At 38.4% G+C, this 17,638-nt stretch overlaps 1 protein-coding gene across 1 annotated transcript in view; it reads left to right on the top strand.

Moving 5' to 3' along the window:
- DST (dystonin) overlaps positions 1–17,638 on the top strand; it is a 249,625-nt gene that overhangs the window by 162,222 nt on the left and 69,765 nt on the right. Inside the window, exons 51-58 of the mRNA XM_058836371.1 lie at positions 212–368; positions 624–750; positions 3,174–3,236; positions 4,060–4,295; positions 5,929–6,058; positions 7,642–7,841; positions 9,251–9,746; positions 10,703–12,177. Coding sequence (XP_058692354.1) covers positions 212–368; positions 624–750; positions 3,174–3,236; positions 4,060–4,295; positions 5,929–6,058; positions 7,642–7,841; positions 9,251–9,746; positions 10,703–12,177 — 2,884 coding nt within the window. The remainder of the gene's footprint in view (positions 1–211; positions 369–623; positions 751–3,173; positions 3,237–4,059; positions 4,296–5,928; positions 6,059–7,641; positions 7,842–9,250; positions 9,747–10,702; positions 12,178–17,638) is intronic.

Here is a 17,638-nt window from a genome sequence, read left to right as displayed (position 1 = left end):
AGTATTATTTGGCATCAATTTGCAAAGAAAAGCTGGAGAAATTCCACAGAAGTTACATTTGCAGTAAGACTAGGTTTTGCACATTCTGCTTATATCCATAAAATTAGCCTTTTGATACTTTGAATTTAGGAATAGTAATATCAGATTAATAATATTTGTTGGTTTAAATATTAGAAGGAATACTGTCATTCCTTTGTCTTTAATTGTCTAGAGAAGAGGATGTGTCATCTTGTCAGAAACAAATGGATGCTTTTGAGCTCCTAGTAGAATCATTAAAGAAATGGATAAAGGAGACGACAGAACGAATTCCAGCAGCACAGCCCTCTCTGAATACAGAGGAGTTAAAGAAACCTTTGGAAGATACATTGGTAAGCCTTTGTAGGAGAAGTGAAATCTGGCTGAAGGAAATAAGGCATCTATTACTAATATTGAAATACAGATTTAAAGTGTAAGCAGTCAGAGTAATTGGGAGTAGGGGGCTTGCAGTCTGCATTTACATTCCCATTTGTTTTGTATGTTTCACAAGAGATTCTCAAGCAGTAAAGTTGTTCCTTTCTGTACGCTAATTCTCTAAAGTCTGAAGTCAGTTTAGTAATGAACAAATTACTGTCTTTCTTAACCAGAATTTAAAAGATGAATGGACATTAAAGGCACCTGAACTGCAGAAAATGAATAGCAGAGGAACTTTGCTGTGTAACTTAATCACTGCTGTGACTTCTCCTGCAAAACTGAGAGCAGTTGCCAAATCAGGTATGCTTTTGTATAATCGGGTAAGCCTAACATTCCAAGAATTTTAAAACCTTTAAGACAAAAATTAATATTGTTTCATCCTTGGTTTAGCATTCTGAATATTATGGCTTGTGAGAAAACATTTAGCCATGTCTCTTCTGATCATTGTTTCCTGTGATTCTGTTTAAACTGCCTAGCTGCTACAGTAATTCAGCACACATTCTCATTGTTTTATTCTGCCATAATAATGTAAAAGTGCACTGATGTAAAGGTTTAATATGTCCTAGAGCTGTTATGTAATTCCCAGATAGTGAATAAAATTACAGTATTGCAGTTGTCTTCACCTCATCCCAGAAAGCTTCTGAGAATGAGAAATTGAATTTTTCTGGTCAGTGTTTTGTGCTTCACATATCCATCAACTCTGCAAGTAGGAGAAATACAAGCCTTGTTTTACAAACTCTGATGTACCTGCACAGAGATACCTATTTAATGGCCAACAGGCTATTCTGTGACACCAAGCAAACACAGAAAGGTTTGTGGGGTCGTGGAGTTTGTGTTAGAAGGGTAGTGAGGCCCAAAAAATGAGCATAGGTCAACTTACTCATCCTAATATGATATCGTAATTATTATTAGTCAGTGTTTTAGTTGAAACAACAGCACAGAAGGGAATCAACTTTGTATCTCAGCGTGATTTTCCTGGGCCAAAGTGTGTTTTCTGTATAGATCTTCAGATAAATTCTACTGGTAATCATACTTTAAAGACAGCAAATCTATTTCCATGATTTTTTTTACTCTAGTGCTAAATACTAATTTCTTTTACAGAAACCAGTAATTCTGCCAAGTATCATTCCAGGCATAGTTCAAGGACATGGGGTGTTTTAATGGCAGTAAGCACATTTTCAGTCAGTTCTTGAATTGACTAGGTCTGGAAATAAATTCAAGTGTTTTGGCCTTCATTGGTCATCTGCAAATGACTGGGAGTTTGGGGACTTTCAGAAGGTACCTATTGGGCAAAAGCAGAACAGTTTCTTTCTTGTATCTCTTTGTAATAGCTGCCTCTGCCTTTGTTTTGTTTTTTTTCTTTTGAACTTTCAATAACAATCTTTCAAAGAACTTTTTGGAATCTTCTATGATCTATTTGGGCTCATTCCTCTGCCTCTTTTCTACTCCTATGCATACAGATAGAAAATCTAGTTAAATACCTAACACATAAGAGCAGCTCCAGACCAGAATATTTACCCTTCTTGACAAGAGCTGTACTGTGTATCACTTTATCGCAGTTACAAATACCAGAGTCCAGCTAAAAGAGCGTGAAGATCTACAGGGCTCTGGTTGGAGCCTGTAACTTCTCTTATCTGGTTTGTTTTCTCTTGCCATCCTCCAGCTGCCACTAATGTGGTCCTCACTGTCCAGCTGGTACTGGGGGGTAGATGCATAGCCTTTTCCAAGGCAACCATTAATCTTCCTCTGCTAATTGCTCTTCTGGGAATACATATGTGCAGGAGAGTGGGAAGTGATTATCCTTGCAGTTCTCTGCAGTGTGGTCACATGGCCCTGCTCTTTGGTCTGACTCCACTTTACAAAGCCCATTAGCTCTGGTTTCAGAGGCTCTGATATTATGGTTAATTAGCAGGGCAGCCTCAGTGAGTGGCTGCCTCCAAGTGACAGTAAGAACTTTGGGTGTAAGAGTGCCACATTGAAATTCCTATCACGGAGCACATGCTTGAATCTTGCTTATGACAAGATAGGGAGGGATTAATCCAGTTGGTTTCAAGAACTTTCTGTGCAGAGTTGCAATGCATGTAGAATCTTTTTAAGTTGGTAAAGACCCTTAAGGTCCACTGCCAAGTCCAGCACTAAGCCATGCCGCCAAGCAGCACATATACATGTTTTTCAAATACCTCCAGGAATGGTATCTCGACTGCTTCCCTGGTGGGTACAGGTGCCCCAAGTAAGCAGTGTCTTTGCTTGGGGTGTCTGAAATAAGGGCTCTGGGACTCTTTGCTGTTTAGTGCTCTCCTTAGTGGCAGCATTTGCCAGCTTGTCCTCTCCCAAGCTACACCCATCACAGCTGGGTAAAACCGTGTTCTTAGTAGAGAACAGGATCCTTTGGGAGAGAGGAAGGCAGTGATATTAGCAATCTGGATGTGAATAGGCCTCACAGGTAGGGAATAAACCTTTGGCCCTGGTGAGTTGTTTAGTCCAGAACTGTAAGCAGTAGGACTGCTGATAAATCATAGATAAGTGCACCCTTCGAAGTGCATGCATGTACACCCCACCCATATGCACATGCTCTGCCTGAGACCACTTATGGCTGGTTGGAGCTTCATTCTTGATGTAATGACAGCTATGGATCATGCTGCTTTGAAGAGGAAATGAAGTGCTGGGGTTTTGGTGGGAAAAGGCTCAGATAAGCAAGAGGCTTAATGTCTGTTGATCCACAGGTGGCACAATTTTAAATGGTGAAGGAGGAGCTCCAGGAACTCAGGACTTCTTGAAAAATAAAGGTCAGTAAAAATTTCAGTATGTGATAAAGAAATGTTGCTTGCCTATTGCTGTTAAATATGGAAGTATTTTTTAAATTTTATACATAAATCTGCTTGTAGCAGTCATTATTAGACTGAAATTTCACACCACCATCACATAAGACAACTACATTGACTAGGGCATTGACTATTGTAAGTAATTATAACAGTATCTGTCTCATTATTTTCTTTGAGGACCAACCAAATCTGGCCTTGTTTTCTGAATCAATATGTACTTTTATAAATGTATACAGGGGTGGCTATTTTAATATAAGGCATGACTTTTGAGAAATACCTTTCAATGGGATTGAAACTTTAACACCCATCAGCATTGACAACATACGTATATACAAATATTTGTATACAAAGACACCCATTTTATATACATTTGTATCACTGTGACCAACTCTTTTATAGAAACAAAGGAACTTTTATATAAGGGCTTTATAGTAGCTGAATTGTAGCCAGGTACATTCAACTTTTGGTCATTAAATTGTTACTTAAAATACTAGAACAGCAAAGGGTAGAAAGATTGAAACATGTCTGTACACTTGTATGTTTTGAAATAATGATTTCTGTGAAATAAGAAGTTCCTGCAAATAGGAACTAATATTAGCTTATTCAGGTGTAGTGTTGCCACACTTAGAGTGCTTTGGAAGTAACTCCAACATATTTAGTGACTTCTTATTTGGGGGACTATTAGCTAGTGTAGCTAAGAATACTGTTCAATACTGTTTCAGTACATTCAGTATTGTTTCAAAGGCTTGTAATTTCTAACACAGTCTTTGTGCACCTCTCTTTACAGAACTGACAACTGTTCAACAAGCTATGTCTAATATAAATCACAGCTATGAAGATTTGGGAGTTTTATTGAATGAAAAGATTTCAGAACTAGAAAGTATGCTTTCAAAAATGCAAAATATTCAGGAAGAATCAGCCTCAATGATGCATTGGTTGCAAAAAATGGACAAAACTGCATCAGACTGGGAAGCTGCTCCAACAGATAGTGAAGCAGTTAAAGCCCAAGTCGAGCAACATAAGGTACTTTGTGCCTTCAAACAAATACTTTTTCTTGTAGTTATTAGGCAGATGCTATGAAATAATTGATCTCAGCCTAGTTTAATGTCGCAGAGAGTATTTAAATGATCCTACTAAGCATATTAGTCAGGCTTAGAGCAAATCTGGCAAACTGTGTCAGTGGAGTAAAGGAGCACTGTGTCAGAGAGAATGAGTTTTGCAGGTCAGAAAATAATAATTATGGTGGACAGTTTGAATATACTGATTATGCAATAAACATTTTTGATCTTAGTGGTTTAGAGGTATATAATAGATTACTTGTAATATCTGAAGGTCTGTATCAGTCCAAAAGCTGTTTCTGCAGCTGCTGGCTCACTGACGCTCCACAGACCTCCCGCTCTCTGCAGCTGCAGCAGCTTATGTGTCTTCCAAGGCAGTGTTTCTCTTCAGCAGCCCTGTCATGCTTGTTAAGTTATATAGCTGCACAACAGCCTCCTTCCCCCTTTATAACTGATATGAGAAAACCACTGAATCAGCAGTAAGCTTCTGTCCTGTTTCAGCATAGGAGACATATGCTCCCCTAGCAATGAAGGACAATATTTACACATGTAAGGTTCATCTGTAAAGGGAAATTTAATGGATAGCGAAAATTCTTTTCTTGCTTGTGATTGTATATAAACAAAGACAAAATTAGATTTAACTGAGTTTCTTCTATATTTGGCGGGTCACCCTAAAAAATTAACCTGACCATCTACCAACTTCCTTAGAGTTGGCTAACATTCAGTCATAAAATTCAGACTAGGTATGAAAGGAAACCAGCTCTTTTTTCTTAACAGAGAATGTGCAAAGCTATCATGGTCATCTAACCTGCAGTATAGTAATAGAAAAGTATTCACAAATAGTTGGAAAACTGAGCAAGTGCTCAGGCAAGAGTCATCTGATGCATTGGACCTTTTACTAGAAGTTCTAAATCAAGTACAGTTTGTTCAGTGTTTATTTTTGTGGGGTTTGGATAATTGACAAGCATGCTTGACAAGCATGAGGCAAGCTTTGTTACTTAAAAACATTCATAAAAGAGCCCTTTGCCAGGCATGTAAGAAACATTCTGTCTGCAAGAACAGTATTAATTAAGATTTGCTGGTGTATCTCAGTCTTCTGTTATGTTTACACTTAAAACTGATTCTCTTTAAACTATGGGTTTAGGGGATCTACACAAAATAGTCTGTCTCTGATAGCAGGAGTTCTACCGAGGCCACACCACACTCCTCTCTGTCAGAGCTAGCTGGGTTATTTCTGCTGTGAGCAGTACTTTGCATTAGTCAATTTGCTTTCTGTACACAAAGAGATTCCAAATATGTGTGAATATGATGGGGCCTAGTGAATCTTATTTATCTGAATTCTTCTAGTTCTGTCACTTGTTCAAATTAAGCAATAATTATTACTATAGTTTGTATCTGTCAGGTTCTCTCTTCCAAAAAGATTGACTAGCAACATATGTCACTGTAACATGTTTTGAGACTCATAGCAAAAAAGTAGTATATACAGGCTAGATATTTATTTTTTTATATTCATGTTTGGTACCTCAGTATTATGGACTGCAAACTTTATCATTCTTCTTTAGTCTCTTATTTATTTATTTTATCACCTAAATTTTCAGCTTTTTGAAACTGAATTAAAGCAAAGTGCAAATAAGGTGCAGGAATTAAAGGACAAAGTTACAGAGCTGTTGGAGAAGAACCCTGACTCTCCTGAGGCACCTAAGTGGAGACAAACGTTGGATAAAATAGGTACTTCAATAAAGCTATATTATTGCTCAGACTGATTTGGAAGTTGTTTTATTACAAGTTTTTAAATTTATTAGCAATAACAATTACTTTTAATAACTTGTTTCCTCTTACCTCTTAAATTATGTGGAAATGACTCCATTTGCATGTAGATCTGAAGTAATTCCAGTGATGTCCATGGGCTTTGAATTTGTATTATTGCACAGGCTATATCTTGACTCCCTGTTTGAGAGGCTTTATCTTTTTTAAAATGGTGGGCAGCTAAAACTTGACTGGCCAGTTACAAGCAACATATATATTTTGTTCTTTTTACAAAATATAACAAATTAAGGTGATTCTAATTTCATGTAGAGAATGGTTTGAGTTGTTGGTAGTGCTCTTCTGAATGTATTTTCTCATGAACTGGTGGCTTTTGGCATTTTGTGGGTTTGGTGGTTTTTGCTGTTTTCTAAAACTGTATAAATTTTGCTAAAAATTTTCAAAAAGATCCAATGGAAAAAAAAAGAAAATGACCATGTTTAGTCAATAGATTTTGAGATATTGCAGTACCTAACTGTCCTGAGTTTTAAAAATTCTTTTTATGTTAGTCATATTTTAAGTGAATTATAGATCAGTAGCCATTTCATGTCAATCTTGTTTCATAGTGATAGGCATTTCCATTGCTACACCAACAGCAATTTTGAAGCTGAGAGTTTTTCCAGTCTGTCCTTCTTTTAAGTGAAACTGAAAAGTTTAAGTAGCAGGTAAGGTCTCCAACAGACCTCTTGTTGTGTTGAAAGGGGATTAATACAGAATGAGCAGAGCACTGTGACGCAGCAAAAGGAACTGTAAAAAACAGGGATGAAGATCAGGGACAAGTAGAGTTAGCAAAATACCAGAGCTGACTGAGCAAGCACTGACAATATCATAGAGGGGCAGGGGGAAGTTACAAGACTAAGACTCAGAGGCTGCTCTGGAAGCCACTTGCCATAGTGGAAAGGACCACAGACTGGCAAGGTGTGACCCTAAGGTCACCCAGTGCTTTTGAAATAGCTATGTGCAGAAGTATTCTCATTGCTCATCATTAGGTACCTGGTTTAGATGTTTTAGATGAATGATTTCAGATGGATGTTACAGGCATCCGAAAGAGCTAGGCTTTTCCAGAGGGCTGTTCAGAGTTGAAGCCTACGTTCAGGCTTCTGATCACCCTTGAGAACTTATGGGGCTTTATCACTAAATAAGCAGGGAGATTTGTCTATTTAAATCAGGCACCTGAGTTATAACTGAGTAGAACCCTTTGCCTTCTATATAATTTGAGACCAAAGCCTAAACTTGGGGGTATTTCATTCAGTAATATTCTAATATAATTTTATTACATGTTGAATATCCATTGCTCTAAAAATTCCACATGTGGCTGACTGTCATCCAAGTGTACATGGGTCTGACTTTTAAAAGATGTTATTTGCAGAGTCACTGCAATAAGGTATCTGGAGTTAATCAGCATGAAGCCTCATGAGAGGGCGCTGTTTATGTTTCATATATGGTCTGCTGTCTCACAATCCATCTGCTAGAACATGCTTGCAATATGCTAACATTATCATTGTTAGATTCCAAATGGAAAGAACTCAATAAAGTTACATCTGAGAGACAACAAAAACTGGAGGAGTCTTCAAATTACCTGATCCAGTTCCAAACAGCAGAAGCTCAGCTAAAGCACTGGCTTGTAGAAAAGGAGCTAATGGTCAGTGTGCTGGGACCATTATCAATTGATCCTAATATGCTGAATACACAAAAGCAACAGGTTCAGGTGAGTAGTGCCAACACACATTATTGATTTAAGTTTCTTCTGCCTTTTTGCTATTAGCAAAGTACTATTTTGCATCTATAGCAGAGCATGGCTAGTATATGCCATTAGATTTATTTATCTTTAGGTATCAGCTTATGCCATACTTGACAACAGTAATTACGAGAAAAAATTATCATAAGAGTGAAAAGAGATCAGAATAGGCAAAGAAAAATGTTGAGGAGACATTGATCCTTTGATATGTCTTTCTGTTTTGACCTTACTGTGGTTTCTCTCTAGTGGAATGAAAATGTCCATTTGAATTTTATTAATTTGACATTGTACTGCCATTCCTCATGTATAGTCTGTGGTTAGAAGTGGCTTTTTGAGATTTTATTCCCTTGACTGTGCCAGTAGCTAACAAAAATATGAAGGCAAGAGAAATGCAGTACTGTGGATAGATATGGGGCCAAGAGCATCAAAGACAGGAGAAAAAGTATAATGAAAAAGTGGAATAATTTACTGACAGCAGCACAGCAAACTTCAGACAAAAGAAAGTAAATGTGAAATCAGATCAGGTTGCAGAAGGTAGACAATTTAATTTCAAACATTTCTATTGCTGACAATTATTCTAAACTGATGGGAAATTACTTTGTTTTTGAAAAAAGTGTTATTAAAGCTATAATATCAGTATTGTTTAAAATGAAGTGTTCAAACCATGAACTATGTTCTAATACTATCTCAAGTACTATGACTCAGTATTGGTTTGTAAGTGCTTCAGAAGTCTAGACAGCATAAGACTATCATGTATCACTTCACAGTCCTTAAAAGTTCAACCTAATTGACTTAGAAAGGGTTTGGAATGTTCTGTAAAGTAAAAACATTATATTTGTCCCTTCTTTTGCAAGTGCTGTGACTTACTGTCAAAAAAAATAATATTAAGAACCAGTGATATTAACTTAAAAGGTCTTACACTACACATTCAGTCATTTTGTGAATTAGCCAAATAGTCTCTGTTGTATAATTGAATTATTGAAATATTATGTCAGAATACATCTTCTTTGAAGTTCTTTCTTAAGACAAATATCAAATCTGTCTAGGAAAGAAGATGTTACTTTAAACTAAACAGCACTTATTTTGCTTGGTAGACTCAATTACTATAATATTAACAGAATTCATGGTTTACTTGTATCTCCTGGTTGAATTTCTATTAGATGATGTGTAAATTCACCATGTTTTTTTCTGTTTCTTTGATGTAAATACTTGGAAACAGCACAGTTTATGTAGAAGGCACATTTATTTCACTGCCTTTTAAACTTGGATACACTCAATAATAGAACTTAGCTACAACAAATTCTATGTGACTTTTGTCAGAAGCACTCTTTTCTTCTCATGAAATATTTTTTTTTTTTAAAATTCTCTTTTTTTCCTAGATTCTGCTCAAAGAGTTTGACACCAGAAAGCCACAATATGAGCAGTTAACTATGGCTGGGCAGGGGATTCTGGAGAGACCTGGTGAACATCCACCCTCACATGAAACTGTCAAAGAGCAACTGGCAGCTGTGGCACAAAAGTGGGATAGCCTCACCAGCCAGCTGAAGAAGAGATGTGACCGAATTGACCAAGCCATTGTGAAAAGCACAGAGTATCAAAGCTTACTCAGAAGTCTGTCTGATAAGCTAAGTGCCTTGGATAGTAAACTCAGCAGCAGCCTGGCTGTGAGTACACAGCCTGATGCTGTGAAACAACAGCTGGAAATTGCTAAAGAAATGAAGGAGGAAATAGAACAGGAAATGAAGAATATAAATGCAGCACAAGCTCTTTGTGAAGAACTGTCAACACTGGTTGGGGAAGAGTATTTGAAAGCAGAACTTACAAGACAGTTAGACGGCATCTTAAAATCTTTTAAGGATATTGAACAAAAATCAGGTTAGTATTTATTTAAAGAAAAACAGTAACTAACACATAAAGTACAGCAAAAGTTTGTGACAGAGGTGTTGAGAGAAGTGAGCCTAGTGCTGGCTCTTAATTCACTCCAACCCCAAGCAGTTGTACATTAAAATTTAGAAGAATCCCCATGTCTTGAAAATGTAAGAACAATGCTTGGGATTTCTAGTGAATAGTTTGGGAGAGAACCTGGAGTAAAACAGCAAGGCTGTTTTGTCATGTGTTCCTTCAGGTGCATCTTCACTGAATTAGAATTCCAAAAGAGGATGCTGTTCATGGAGTTACCCACCTTCACAAGGGCAGAGTATAAGCCAAAATTATAATTTCTAGGCAAACACCAGTTAATGGCTTGGTGAAACACAGTGGTAATTGTACAAAACTGCCTGTGACAGAAGGGGGCTGGCAGTCTGCAGCCTTTCCTTACCCTGTGAGCAACAGAACTGAGCGAGTAACACATTGCAAGTGATATTATACTTTCTTCTCCCTAGCAGCCTCTGTTTTGGGTTTTTAATTTCCTCTGGTCACGAGGAGCTTCAGAGAATCTCCCCAGGAACATGTATTTCCTGTAGGCCATGAGTTAGGCACTACTGGGAGTTAGGCACTTAATATTCCTTGTGCTTACACTTCACAGTACCATGAAGAGTGATTGTGTGTTTTTTACCACCAAAATCTGCCCAAATGGGATACATGTAGACACAGACTGGATAAACTCACCTCATTTGATTCATATCATAATACCTTCACTGCTCTTCTGTATTACAGGAATGAGTCTGCTCCTTGCAAGAAACCTGGCTGCCTGCCAGTCAAACTCCACATACTAAGGACTGGCTTTCCTTAAATTAATGATCATGCATAATAGAATCAATATTATATTTTTTTTTTCACTGAATACTAGCAGGTTATGCTAATGAACCTCTGTGCTGGCTTCTTCTTTGTAGATAACCATGTTCAGCAGCTTCAGTCAGCATATGCCTCTTCTCATCAGTTCCAACAAATGTCTAAGGACTTTCAGGCCTGGCTAAGCAAAAAGAAAGAAGAGCTGAACCAGGCTCGTCCTGTGTCAGCCAAACTTGATGCCTTGCAGTCACTAATTGAGGAACAGAAAGATTTTAAGAAGACAATAACTGATCAGATTGGTTCATATGAAAAAATTGTTGCAGAAGGAGATAGTATTTTACAGAAGACTCAAGGAGATGACAGAGCAGAATTACAATCCCAAATTGCCACACTCAAGAGTAACTGGGATGAAATGAATAAACAGGTAAAAGAAAGGGAAGATAAATTAGCAGATTGTCTGGAGAAAGCCCTCAAATATAAGCACCATGTAGAAAATCTGCAGCCATGGATAGAGAAATGCCAAAGCAACCTGTGTGAATTAAAAGTTGGCATAAACCCAGCTGAAATAGAGGATTCTATTGTTCAGGTAAGGGCGTGGCAGAAGGACCTGGATAAACACCATGGGATGGTGGAACTATTAAATAATTCTGCTGAAAGTTTGCTCAGTGCAAGTCAAACAGATAAAGAAATTGTACAAGAACAAACTAAGGTGCTGAATCAGAATGTGAAAGTGGTTACAGAACAGTTACATAAAAAGAGAGAGTGCTTGGAAAATATGGCACAAAGACTGAAAGAGTTTCAGGACTCATCCAGAGAAACTGAAAGACAGCTTAAAAGTGCCAAAGAGCATCTGGAAGCTCATGACTCACTTGGACCTCAGTCATTCAGTAACAAACACCTGACAATGATGCAGGCCCAGCAGAAAGCCTTGCAAGCTTTAAAGCCTCACGTTGATTTAGCAAAAAAGCTTGCCCAAGACCTGGTGGTAGAGGCTTCTGATTCAGCAGGCGTTTCTGACCTCTTACTTCAAGCTGAATCTTTGGAGCAAGAATACATTGCAGTGAAGCAACAAGTTGAGGATAGGTGCTCATTCCTAGAGACCAAACTTCAGGGAATTGGCCATTTCCAAAACAGCATCCGAGAGATGTTCTCTCAGTTTGCAGAGTTTGATGATGAGCTTGATAGCATGGCTCCAGTGGGGAGAGATCTCAAGATACTGCAATCTCAGAGAGAGGACATAAAATGTTTCTTGAAAAAGTTGGAGGATCTTATAGTGAATAATGAAAATGCTAATAAAAACTGTAAAATTATGCTAGCCACAGAAGCTGAAGCTTCTCCTGATCTTGTTGGTATAAAGAGAGACTTGGAAGCTCTAAATAAACAGTGCAACAAGCTACTAGACAGAGCAAAAGCCAGGGAAGATCAGGTGGAGGGTACCATTTGCCGTGTTGAGGAGTTCTACAGTAAACTAAAAGAATTTTCCACTCTGCTTGGGAGAGCTGAAGAACATGAAGAATCACAAGGTCCTGTTGGAATGGAAACAGAGGCTATTAATCAGCAGCTGAATACATTCAAGGTAGGAAGATTGCTTTCTTTCTATTATAAAGTATTTTACCACAATGCCATTTTTTAAAACATCATAGTGAAAGGGACTAGTTAAGCGCAGACCTTAGAGGAGGCTTGTTTCACAGCATTCTGTTCTGCCTCTATTTTATCTGTTTTATCTGTTTTAAATGGGGATCTTATGCTCAGAGAAGCTTTCCTTTTCTTCAGCTTGGCAAACATTGGGAATTTTGCATCTCAGCTCTCAGTTCCTGCACCCCAATTCCCTCTTCACATCTTTTCACTATCTTGTTGCCTTCTGTAATCTGTGTGCCTTTCTGTTTTTGAGAAACTGCATATTGTCTCTATTTGATGTCCATGTATTACACAACTTTCATCTTCACAGTGGTGTTAGTTTTAGACTCCAGTGTTCACCTACCAGCCCACATAGACTTTGCTCATCTGAGCAGTTTAGGTTTTTTCACCTGGGTATAGATTTCATCATATTTAGGCTTAAGATGTTACCTTTTGCCATTTTCTGTTCTGATAGTTTTACTGGCCAGTTTTACCTCACTGAATTCTATCTTTACCTAGAAACATCCTAATAAAAGAAAACAGGCAAAATAATTCCCCTATGATACTGGGATTTTTCTGTAGCATCCTTATCCAAAATTCACTACAGAGTTTCTGTGTGTAACTTTATTTAATACACCAGCTAGCAATCCATGTCCAGCTCAAAAAAACAAAACAAAACATTTCAGTGATAGATGAGTGTTAATTGAGCTTTGCTGCTGAAATAAGTAGAGATATTTGCTTGGGTTAGGTTACAAGAAATGAATTTCCAGTACTCACCAGAAAGATTTATAGATGTAAACAGTGTTTTGGAAAGATTATAAATCTCCTAATGGCTATATAGTAGCAATGAATATTCTGCACTGCTTTGGTTTCGTTCCAATATAATATTGATTCAAATGTTTGTATGACTTGTACATTAGTTGACACTTAATGATAAAACCAAAGCTTCATTAGGATTTGATAAGCTATGCTGTTAAAAATTTGATGACCTTGGGAAAGAGTCATTACATGGCTAGCCCAACAGAGGGTGCATTTTACTTGTTTAAGCCATATTGGAAAGGAAAATTAAACCAGAACACTTTCATCTGGGGATTTCAAGTGGAAGTTACTGTGAGTTTTGATGAGCTTTGAGAATACATAAATAGAGACAGAAACCTTGAGCAAATGGTTGCATTATGAGGAGATTCCATTAGACTGGAAGGATTAAAATTGTATGCCAGTCTATCCTAACAAGTCTATTTCAATTTAAAAGAGAAACAAATGGCTTTTCTTTGTATATGGTTAGTAAAACATTTTGGATATTGGAAAACAGCAACAGCTTCTGCTGTGAATGCTCTTGCTTACATTGGCTATACACAACTTCAGTTGTAACCAGTTTGGGACCTCCGATTTCACCACATTTCTTACATTTTCAAACATTAGGTATGGCTTCAGGTCTTTGTTAGTACGTATTTTATACAATGAATTGTATATGTACAGATATGTATTTTATTATAGAGAAAAATGTTTCTGGATTGTTACAACCTGATGAGCGGATGGTGGGAAAATCCAGTTCCCTGTGCATTGTCCCGGTGTTGTAGTTCATCAGGGCATTGGACACAGCACAGCAATTCAGCAGTTTGGGGATAAGAGACCTGTGCAGACCAGTAGGGTGACAGCATCTCTGAAACACAAGAGTTTATGTGGTTAGAAGACTAAAAAAAACCTGGAGAGACATAAAGGAGAACAGTGATAGCACCATGTTTATATCCAGAAGTCTACTCTGGGACTGTATTTATGTTAGATATTTATAAGCTTAGAAATGTGTTTTGCTTGAAGCAACTATTTTAGGCCATGCTTTTGCTTATGATGAAAAACACAATGCCATTAAACAGGAGGTGAAGAATGATGAAAAAGTGAAGGGGTTGTTTAAATAAGTGAAAAGCAAATGTGGAAATAAAACAGCAGAGGAGCCTTTGAAGAAGGGAAATAGAGAGAACAGAATTGGAAATTTTGCTCTGTGAGAGTGTAGTTAGTGAAGGGATACTGATAGCAGGAGGATAGGGATCAACTCTCCTAATGCTTAGTGTCAGTGCTACTGGGGCATATAAAAATTACAGTAAGTAATCTATCAGTTTATACTCTGCCTTTCCAGAGAGCAGTTCTACCTGAGGCAGCAAACTGTAGGGAGACTGGATCCCACAGATCCTGCTCCACTCGTGGTGTGTTTGTGTTTGCTCACATGTTTGTGCACGTACGCAAACACATACAACCTGAAAATGTGGCTGTGGTCACAAAACCACTGTCTGGCTCCTTATGTCTTTAGCTTCTGTGGGCAGCTACAGTCAACTTAAATTCCTCAAGAGTAAAGCAAATGAGTTGTTCTTTGGTATAGATCCATTAACATGCAATCTTCATGCTCTTCAGGGAAGGATCTCATGGAATGGGCCAGAGGTGGTTTTTTTGTGGTTTAACCAATTTTTATGTCCATAAAAAAAGTTACAGCTGCGTGCATCTTCTTGGTATGACATTAAAATGCCTAATGTTTTTTAAAAAATAAACTCTGAGTTGTATTTGATATATATATATCTATTTAAAATGCATATGCATATTTGTTTAATTTATATTTCTTCTTTGTAATGTACTTATTCCAGTCAGTAAAGAATGTTAAATTGTATGTAGTTGCTGTCAGTGTTAAATTGTAAGTAGTTGCCATCAGCGTTAAACTATATTTATCTACATATTTCTATATTCTATAAATATTACATATATTTTTATAAATATTTTATATATTTTATATTTATACATATTTATATATTTTATTTACAATGCAGTTATAAAATTTACTTTCTGTAAATGAAAATCTTCAGAGCAGTTAATTTCAAAGTAGAACCACAACTGTTATTTCTCTTCAGGAATAGTATAATCAAATTAATAATTTATCTCAATTAATATGAAACAAAAAATTACTAGTTAACTTGGCTTTCTAAGACACTTTTTACTCCAAAGTCTGTATGCAATGTGTAGATTAGTCCTGAAAGGAAATTTCAGTAAATTAGGTTTGTTAAGGTACACTGAGTCTGCCACCATTCTTCAAAATCAAAACAAAAAAGAATTGTGCAAATGGACTGAACCAAACACTCTGGTTTTGAGTAGCTGCACAGTGCTAGAATGTTTGCAGTTGGAGAAACATTTGCAGCTAGTTTCTCCCCGAAACAGAGAAAGAACCCGAAGTTTAATTATTTTTGTTTTCCAAACTTTTTCACAGTTCTTTGTACTGTCATTCTTCTTAGTAAAACCAATATGTCACTGTTACAGCTTTCATGAACACATGGTTCATTTGATTTTTGCTTTTACTTTTGGATTAAAGCAGATACAGTCATTAGAGGTTGCCTTCTAATTGGACTTTATGGGAATTTTTAGGTAGCCTGAGTAGTCCTGCCAATGAGCTTGAACTAAGATTTTAATTAGCTTATGTTATAGAACCACAGAATTGTTTAGGTTGGAAAAGACCTTTAAGAACATCGAGTCCAATGTTATATCAGCCCTGCCAAGTCCACCATTAATAGTGTCCCTAAATGCCACATCTACATGTCTTGTTAGTTATGTAGAATGTGTCAGTCCTCTGATTTTTGCTTTGAAGGCAAATAATGTTGAAAGCATAATCAGAATTTTCTCTTTGAGCTAAATGTTGCATATCCCACACGCTATTTACAAACCCTAGAATAAGATACTAAAATCTTCATGGGATTTACTACAGTTAAGGTCTGTATTGAAAAGCAAAGGTAATATAAGCAAATATTAAAATTCTTTCAAGAGTTGCATTTTAAAGTGACTTATCTGTCATACAAAAGTCTTCAGCAGAAACAATGAAAAATGGTAAACTATTTTTAAACTTAACATAATTTTGCTATTGAACAAATACAGACCAATTTCAGCTATACACTTCCCCTATAAAGTCATGCAGCACTTTCTGAATTTAGCAGGTTTTGGTTGTTCTGGGTGAAAATAACCATGGGCGATATGGCCTTTCATCAAAAGCATCTAAAATTCTTTCTGCATCTTTAGCATTGTGTCTGCTAGAGAATCCAGAGGTGATTATCTGTTTGGCATAATCCAAATGTTATATGGCTGCTCAGCAGAGAGGAGGAAGAGAGAATTTGTTTTGCAAGCCCTTAGTGTTTTGGTATGTAGCTGTTCATTAAGTAAATCAATAAACATGAAGTGTGGTGTGTTTGTATTTCTTGCATGCAGTGTATCCTGCTTGCTGCTGAATGCAGAAAGCTCCAGCTGATTGTAGTGAACGCACTGTGTTAAGTTTCAGGACTAAGTGCCTTATGCTGTCCTTAAACTGAGATCTGAATTGTCCCTGTAGCTGATGGCTGCTGTCACACCAGCAGCTGAGGTCACTGGGCGTTTGGCTTCTACTGGAGTGGAGCTGCGTGGTCACGGCAGCTCCTCCTGTGCTGTTGGCAAATTACCTGAGAGTCTCCCCCACCCTTCCCCTCCGTGGTTAGGAGCTAGTCTTGAGCTGTATTTAGAAGATGGCAATTTTCAAAACCGGAATCTTTGTCCCTTTGTCCTGATAGGCTGGTTTGCGGCTCCAATAGATCCCACTGGGAAAAGAAAAAAAAAAAAAAAAGAAGAAAAAAAAAAAAAAGTCTTTCAGATATATTTAGTTTTTTTCCCATTTTAATGGGTTCTTCAGGAGTGGCTCCCCTGTCAGCCAACGCCACCCTAAGCTAAGCTCTTGCCTCAGGGCCGGTGACCAGAGTGAAAATAGTCAAAACTGGACTGAACATCTCACTTTGCATGTCAGGTGGAGCAATGTGCGACTACTCCAACAGCTAATCTAAACACTAGGCGAGTTTGGCGGATTTTTTTTTTTTTTTAAAGTAATACAGAGGTAAAGTTTCGGCGTAACTTCGGAGAGGAGGGCTCCACTGAAATGCCTGTTTTGTGATGCCCGCTGAAGCGGTGTGTTGGGGAAGGTGCTGGCCGCTCCCGGCGCTCAGGAGCGGGCTGGGGCGGCAGTGATGTCACGGCCCCGCCGCCTGCCCTCACCAGCGCCCTGCGCGGCACCGAGCGGCAAGGCGAGGCGCGGGCGGCTGAGGAGATAAGGGGGCGGCGGGGAGGGCCGGAGGGAGGGGAGCCCCGGGGGGAGCCCCAGAGCGGCGCTCCGGGCACGGGCGGGCCGGGAGCTGATGTTTGCTGAAGAGCGAAGCGGGGCGGTGCCGGCGGCTGGAGCGGGGCGAGCCGGGGCGCCGGGCGGGACGCGCCGGCGCTGCACGGCGGGGGTTTCCCTGCCTCCCTCCCTCGGCTCCTCGGCAGCTGCGCCTCAGAAATGAGGAGGAGGCGAGCGCAGCCCGCTAGCTGCAGCTTGTAGTCGGGACCTGCCGAATGTAAACCTGCCGTGCCTTCGGGGAACGCGCCACGCTCGC

Source organism: Poecile atricapillus, chromosome 3 (assembly GCF_030490865.1).
Source record: "Poecile atricapillus isolate bPoeAtr1 chromosome 3, bPoeAtr1.hap1, whole genome shotgun sequence".
Classification (NCBI taxonomy): domain Eukaryota; kingdom Metazoa; phylum Chordata; class Aves; order Passeriformes; family Paridae; genus Poecile; species Poecile atricapillus.
Note: the sequence above shows the minus strand (reverse complement) of the source record. Positions and strands in the feature narration are given on the sequence as shown.